Genomic DNA, 8082 nt, shown 5'->3' with positions numbered 1-8082 from the left:
TATGCCTGGTTAAGTCCTGCAGAAGGTAAAAGAGCTGATTAAATGGGAAGAGAATTTTGCTGCCATCGGTAAAACTCTTTTCAGGATTAAAACTTAGTCCTTCAAGCCTGTCTCTAGCAGCTTTAATTTTGACTATTCACATGCTGGAAGGCATTAAGGACTCACAATGAAAGTGTCTGAAATTTACATTTTGATTTTAGAGAACAGAGTTTAAAATATATGTAATTCAACTAAGCAAAAGATAGTAGTTAAAGGTATCAAGAGAGACTCTGTAGGTTCTTTGTAATTTATAAAATGGGATGTAAATGTGTTATGTCATCCTTGAGTAGGCTCATCAGTAGAGAGTTTCTCTGAGATAGTCTGTATGTTGGCCACCAGATCCTTTGGTGGTCTGGGCATCTTCTTCCATTTCCTAGCTCCAGACTTGCTGTTATATTCATATACATTCCCTGTGACTGTTAGAGAAAAAGCATACAACAAAGAAAGAGTAGGTAGTGAGTTGTTCATATCTTCCAAATTGGGCGGTATATAAAAATTGCAAACATTGAGAATAGACATTAAAGGACTTCACGGAAGTGCTCCAGATGGCCTCTAAGGTAATAAGTCTCCTAGGAGAAGGCCTGGGATATTTGCTTATCCCCCCCCCCAATCCTGGAAAACAAAGGCAGATTAAAAAAATGAGAGGCACAGTCTATGAGACATGAAACTAAGCAGGCATAGTCGCTAGTCCTGAAAATGGTCATAGCTCCAAATCCTGTGCAAAAAGACAACTCACCCATTTTTTGAGGCAGAAGGGATCAATGTGACTATCTAGTCCCATTAGAACATGCCCAACAAGTGATCATTCACCCTTTACCTGGAGAACTTCTAGGAGGGAGAATCTACCCCCTCTGGGGTGGTCCAACTCACTTTGGGACAGAACTAATTGTTAGACAGCCTTCCCAGAAATCACATTCGTTACTTCTGGGGTTGGAAGGGGTTTCCTTCTGTGAGCATAAATATGAGATTTTAATATGCTGATTCAGGCTTTATTGATATAGCATTGTAGGAAATATTCAGCAGAAGCCATCTCATCCAGGTCTTTCATTTTACAGATGAGAAAACTGAGGCCCAAGGAAGTAAAGTGACTTTCTCAAGTACATACAAGTAACGAGCATCAGAGGCAGGATTTGAACACACATCTTCTGATTCCACAGTGTCTCATAACAACCATATGCAGTATATGAGGCAGGTCATGCTACCCCCATTTTCAGATGAGAAAACTGAGAGAGTAGCCAAGTGAGTTGCCCAAGCTCACATAGACAGTAAATGTTAGAGGGAGGATTTGAACCCAGATCTGAAAACTCCAGGGTCACTGGATGTTTTTCCCCCATTATACCACACTCTGAGAGGTGCTGGACCTTCATGGTACAGTCCTCATTCTACAGGTGAAGACTTTTAGGATATATTTTAGAGAGTTGTAAAGATGGTATAATGTTCTAGAAAGAGCACTGGACTTGGCATCAGAGAACCAAGGTTCAAATATGTGCTACTCACTATGTGAATTTGAGCAAGATCCTTGAGGGCAAGGTAAGCACTATTTCACTGCCATCTTTTTCTTCCCAGCACCTATCACAGTGCTTAATAAATGCTTGTCGATCAATTGATCTGCAAAATTGAAGACCTAGACTAAAGAGCTCTAACCACCCACCCACCCCCGACTATCTCTAAATGCATGATACCATGATCCAAGGGGAATACAGCTTTGAGCTTAAGTCTGTCCTAACTGAAAGGGACCTTAAATAACCTAATCTGCCCACCCACCAATGGTGGAGCTTCTAAGAGTGGTAGCCACAGTGACATAAAACACATCTCCCCACCAGCACACAAATCTACGCTCTAAGTCAATATTATCTGTTGGATACTGTGAGTAGGCTACTGAATTTTGAGTTTTAGACTCAGTTTCAAAATAAGTCAAACTTATCTCATCCTCATTCCAAAAACCAAGGCCATGACATTCTTCAAGCATGGACTTGACAAAGAGACTTCATTTCCTCTTCATCAACCATAACTTATGACTGTCAGAGCTGATGTCTATGTAGGATGAATGTTTTCAATTGCACTTTTTCATTTGCACTTTAATGTCTTCATTAAATCAAGTGGAAACTGTCTGTTCATGAAAGAACTCAACACTCACATGGCACAGTAGAAAGAACACTGGGTAAGGAGTCAGAGGACCTAGGTTAAAGTCTCAGTTTTACCACCAACTGTCTGTGTGACCTTGACCAAATGATTTAATTTCTCTAGGTTTCTACTTCCTCATTTGTAAAATGAGGGGGTTGGACTGTATGACCTCTAAGGTCTCTCATGGCTCTTAAATCTACAATCTATGTGGGTATGGTTGCTCCATTGTGCCTTTTATGTGGATGTTCTAGGAAGGTAGGTAGTATAATGGATAGAACACTGGACTTGGAGCTATGAAGACCTGAGTTCAAATCCTGCTACAGATACAAATTAGCTTTGTGACCATGGACAAGTCACTTACCCACTCTCAGTCTCAGTTTCTTCATCTGTAAAATTAAGATAATAAAAGCAACTTCCTCCTAAGGTTACGAGGATCAAATAATAAATATATAAAGCATTTTTATAAAACATAAAGCTCCATATGTAAGTTGTTATTATTATTTCATGCTGACAAAAACTAATCTTTGTCAAGAATAAATAGAAACCAGCCAACCAACCAACCAACCAACATTTATCAATCACCTCTAAGTACTAGTGATTATGCTGAGCATTAAGGATACAGAAACAAAAATCGAAACAGTCCCTGTCCTCAAGGAGCTTCCATTCTAACAGGTAAGACAACTGGCACACATAAAATTACATGCAAAATATATACCCAATGAATACCAGGATATTTGGGATAAAAAGGGCTTGAGTCACTGTGAGGTACCAAAAAGACCTCATAAAGAAGTTAGGCCTTGAGTTGAATCTTGAAGAAAACCAGGGATTCGGAGAGTAGAGATAAAGAAGGGTATACATTCCAACATGGGGGAGAGCCAGGGCAAAGACACAGAGTTGGGAGGCAAGGCATGATATGTGAAGAACAGCAAACAGACCATCAATGCTGGGCCATATAGTATATGGAAAGGACTCCTGTTTCAGGAGACTGAAAATGTAGGAAGGGGCCAAGTTAGAAAGAGTTTTAAATGTCAAACAAAGGAGTTTATATTTGATCTCAGAGGCAACGGAGGGACTCCCAAGGTTCACTGAGAAGGAGTTAATATGGTCACACTTACACTTTGGGGTCAGGAAAGGAAATCACTCTGGTAGGTCTACAGGGGATAGATTAGCAAGGAGAAAGACTTGAAGCAGGAAGAACAAATAAAAGACTATTGCAATAATCCATGTGAGAGGTGATGAGGGGCTGAATTAGGGCAGGGCTGGTGTGAGAAGAGAGAAAGAAAGAGATGCAATGAAAGGAGAAACAATGAGATCTGACCACTGATTGGATGTGTGGAGTGTGGAAGCGTGAGGAGTTGAGGATCACACCAAGGTTGTGAACCTGGGAGACTGGAAAGATAATAGTTGCCTCCACAATTGTAGGGAATTTCAAAAGAGGGGTAGATTTTTATAGGGAAAGGGATATTGAGTTCTGTTTGGAGCATGGTGAATTTGAAGGGGCAAAGGAAGAACAGTGAAAAAGAATGGGAAGGAAAAGAGGGAGGAGAGCTTTAGAAAGAGCTCTCAATTGAGCTCCAAGATGGGGATGGATTTGAGTAAGAAACAAGGGACTCAAAGCAACTTTGCATCCTGGTGTGATTTTACCTGGTTTCCTCTGCTGCCTCCAAAGTCACCTGCCTTTCTGATCTAGCCCTTCTAGGACTCCACCCCTATTCCAAAATCTTCCCCACCCCCCCCTTCCTATATTAGTCATAAAAAGATGAAGCCACGTCTAGTAGCCACAGGCTACTAGAAATTAGGACTTGGGTATTTTTATTCCTGTTCACTTAATGTTAGTTTCAGTTTACTAATTCATCTAAACCCTCAGACCTGGTAGAAGCAGCTAATGTTCCTTCATCCGGCCATCTTTGGGATTTGGTGAATGTTATTACGTGAATTTCCAGTGGCAGAGTAACTTCTCTTCCTATTCATAGATTCAGTCACCAAATGTTAGAGAACTTGAAAGATCCTCTAATCCAGGGATTCTTTGCCCTTTTAAGTCATGGACATCCCTTTGACAGTCTAGAGAAGCCTATGAAGCCCTTTCTCAGTGTAATATTTTTAAATTCACAAATGAAATGCATAGGAATACAAAGGAAATCAGTAATAGTGAAATGTAGTTACCAAAACATGTATAGAAAAGCAAAAAAGAGTTCATAAACAATAGGTTAAGAACTTCTGGTTCTGGTCCGAATTCCCTGCTGAACAACTGAGGAAACTAAGTCAAACAAATTAATATGGTTCTATGGTATAGTGGAAAGCACACTGGATTTGGAGATGGAAGCCCCAGCTTCATTACTTAGTACTAGTGTGACCTTGGATGAGTCACTTGACTTCCCTGGGCCTCAGTTTCTACATCTGTAAAATGAGGGGTTTGGGTTAGATGGCCCCTGATATTCCTTCTAGCTCTAGAGCTACGCTCTTATGAGATGCCACTTAACTCCTCTGGGTCTCAGTTTTCACATGTATAAAATGTGGCGCACTGATAGCAAATCTTGATTTTTTTAAGTGAGAATGTGGGAATTATTGCATGTATTATCCCATTTGGTAGATCAACATATCTCTATTACCCAAATATTATTTGGTTCCAAATAATTTACTACATAATCAAAAATTTGTATTTGTTATAGGATCCTGGGCTACCCAAGACACCTCTCCTCTGTGTGGATCAAAGCTATCCATCCACTGAAGAAAAAAAGTTACTAAGAAAAGCTTCTATTTAGCACTAGAATAGGTTGTGTGGCAGAAGAATGCTGTTCTGCTCTCACTTTGTTAAAGTCTACTGAGCTTGGGTCTATTGTCACAGTCCCTGAATAGTAAAATATTTCTGAGAAGGCATCAGTTTGGCCAGTTACAATCATCTTTTTTCCAAAGGAATTAATGTTAGGGTTAGAGTTGGGTTGTGCATTGGTTAGTTTTGCTAAAGTGATTTTTTCTCATTCCTTTTTAATTCTTTGTTTAAAGGAATAGCTTTCTCAGTTGGGAACTGAGATTTTTTAATATATGTGTATATCTGCATGTATACACATATACATGCATATATACATACATATTTGGAAATGAAGGTGATATAAAAACAGAAAATACAAATTCAAATTTTTTAAAGGAAAAACATGAAATATTTAGCACCATGGAGGCAAAATTTGGTCAGTATAATTTCTGAGGCTCTTAAATGTACCCTTAAAGGAATAGTTACATTCCATTTACTCTCTGTATCTTGAATATTCTTGTTTATATACATGTGACATTCCCCCATTAGAATGTAAGCTTTCTGAAGGTAGGGGCAGTTTTTGTCTCTTCTTTGAATCCCCAAGTACTTGCCACAGTGCCCAGCATATATTAAGAGCTTAATAGGTAGCTATTGAATAATTGATTGATTTAGTACGAAGCTGGGTCTCTACCTGAATTAGCCTATCACAGATTCACCTTTCTAGTGAGTAGAGGCTCCCTACCTAGGGAAAACCAGTATGGCCACAGTAGACTAGACTAGAACACACAGGAACACTCACAGAAGAGAAAACTTGCTGGGTGTCCACACAGTGCAATTGTGCTCTTCCCCATGTTGCAGGGCTTTATATAAATCAGTTCATCTCACTACTAGTAAGCAAAATCATTCCAAAGCTAATAGGGTCTGGCCAGTCTTCCATCCACTGGCTACTGTTGCCATCATTGCTAGGATACCCTGGCTTGCTGCTACCTCCACTGGCTAGGAAGGCAGCCCAGTTACTTTTGGAGTAACTCACTTGCTCCCAGGGCTCCCCTGGGTTCCTAAGACAGAATACCACCACTGCCTAGCTTCAATTCCTATCAGAGAAACTTTTCCTGAAAGAGTTGCTTAAATGATGCTAGTCACAATGCCTTGGGTAAGTAGAGAACAGCATGGTATGACAAGTATCTAACTAATAGAATACATTTAGGCAAAGAGAGTCTGACCCCCAAAGACATCGGATGCACTGTACCTGGATCAACTGCTTCTTCATCAAATACTGTCTTGTACACAGTTGTTTCCTTAGAAAAGGACAAATTATTACCAATAAAATAAATTCTCATTTTGATATAAACTGAGTTTAGGGTCTTGGGGGAAGGGAGTGTTGCAATTTCAATATTTCTAGAAGATGAGCCCCTCATCACATATCTTTTCTTATCCTCCTGAGCAGTCTGAGGTTACTCCCTGCGGTCAGAGTAGACAAGAGCCTCCATGATATGCTAGTAAGGTCACCCAAAGTTTAAGTAGAATATAAGCTCCTGAGGGTAGGACTTCCACTTTCGAATTTGTATCCTCAGTACCTAGCAATAGGAACCTATGACTTCATGGCTACAGGGAACTCCCAGGCAAGGTAAATTCCTCTACTAATGCAGGCTGGCAGTTTCCTCTGCAATTTATACTATTAAAGAGTGGTCTAGAAAACAGAGAGATCAGTCGCTTTGCACAGACTCACACAGCCAATATGTGTCAATGGCAGAATTTGAACTTGAACTTGACCCAGTCTTGTTGGCTTCAAGGCCAGACCTTTATCCTCTATAACGTGTTGCCTGGCATAGAATAGACATCTAATAAATGCTTCTTGAATTTAATCCAGTCAATTCTACCTCCAAAATCTTCATGTTCCCTAAACCACCCTGTTAAAATGTAATTTCATTTCCTTTTGGGATTAACCTATTCCCATTTTAATATGGATTTTTTTTACCAGATACTTCAAGTCAAACACTAGGACCTTAGAGGTGGGTTAAGTGATTTTTACTGAGGAGAAAGAGTTAGTAGGTTCTAGAATATAAAATACTGCTTTAAAGGGGATGGGGGTAAAGCAGGCTCAAAGTGGTTTGGGAAGTTAGAGGGACTTGGATGGCATGAGAGTAAAAGGAGAGACTCCAAGAGGACAAGAAAGACACCCCAGGCATAAACCTCTTCCCCACCTCACTGACACACTCTACTTGCCTGCCTGAAATTGGTTGTGGATAATTTAATAAATTATCCAAAATCTATTACAAGGTGTGAGAATTTCACCCACCCCATGAGACTCCAAATTAGAGGATCCTCTTCTATAAGGATCACTCTATGATAGTACTTGGTCCTGGATTTAGCTCTATGATTTCCATGGTTGGAATTGAAATTCTCTGATTCTATTCATGTTATGTGGGGGCAGGGGGAGAGGAAGATAACAAATAATTCCTATGGCAGGGATCATCACTATGAAAAAGTAATGGGACAATGAAATGCCATCACTTCTGTGGTGGATTATGGTTCCCAGAATTGTACTCACAGTTACCACTTCGACTTGTTTATGTCTGCTTCCTGTTACCATGCCCTCATTGGTATTTTTGTTTCCTGTTGGGCAAGGAAAACTAATCAGGTAGGAATCTGATGACTGACTTCTAGACAGATATAAAACAGTCAGTAATTAACAACTCACCAGCTATGTACTTCTTTACTCTGCAATGAAAGAAATTAGAAAAAAAGTCAGGTTTGTGACACCATCGCAGCAAAATTCAAAGATCATTTTCATGCAACAGGCCATGAATAGTGAGCATGGTTCTCCTCCATGGGGGGAAATAGAATTTCTGGAAGAAGCACTGTCTGAATGCCAATTCAATGCCAATGCTAAAAGATAGGCCCTTAACACATAAATTTTCTTATTGGTCTAGGCAGACTAGCATTAAGCAGCCAGAGTGGATGGTAGCCAATGTCCTCCCATATATAGTTGGGTATGATTGATGAAAAGTCTTCTCTAACTTTATTTTGGAAGCCTTTGGAATCCTATAAGGCATTATGAAATAATGAGGTGATATTTATAAAGCACTGAACACAGTGCCTAGCACATAGTAGGTGCTATAAAATTTTCATCATCATCACCATCATCATCATCATCACCGTCATCTTCA

General features: G+C 39.8%; 1 protein-coding gene across 1 annotated transcript in view; it reads right to left on the bottom strand.

Moving 5' to 3' along the window:
* Positions 1 to 315: 315 nt before the first annotated feature.
* The window catches only part of LOC118832306 (cadherin-related family member 3-like), a 97250-nt gene continuing 89483 nt past the window's right edge, over positions 316 to 8082 (bottom strand). The window contains exons 17-20 of the mRNA XM_036739670.1: positions 7614 to 7633; positions 7464 to 7528; positions 6162 to 6210; positions 316 to 455 (exon numbers count right to left, since the gene is read on the bottom strand). Coding sequence (XP_036595565.1) covers positions 316 to 455; positions 6162 to 6210; positions 7464 to 7528; positions 7614 to 7633 — 274 coding nt within the window. The remainder of the gene's footprint in view (positions 456 to 6161; positions 6211 to 7463; positions 7529 to 7613; positions 7634 to 8082) is intronic.

Source organism: Trichosurus vulpecula, chromosome 9, assembly GCF_011100635.1.
Source record: "Trichosurus vulpecula isolate mTriVul1 chromosome 9, mTriVul1.pri, whole genome shotgun sequence".
NCBI classification, from domain to species: Eukaryota; Metazoa; Chordata; class Mammalia; order Diprotodontia; family Phalangeridae; genus Trichosurus; species Trichosurus vulpecula.
This window is presented reverse-complemented; position numbering and strand designations above follow the sequence as displayed.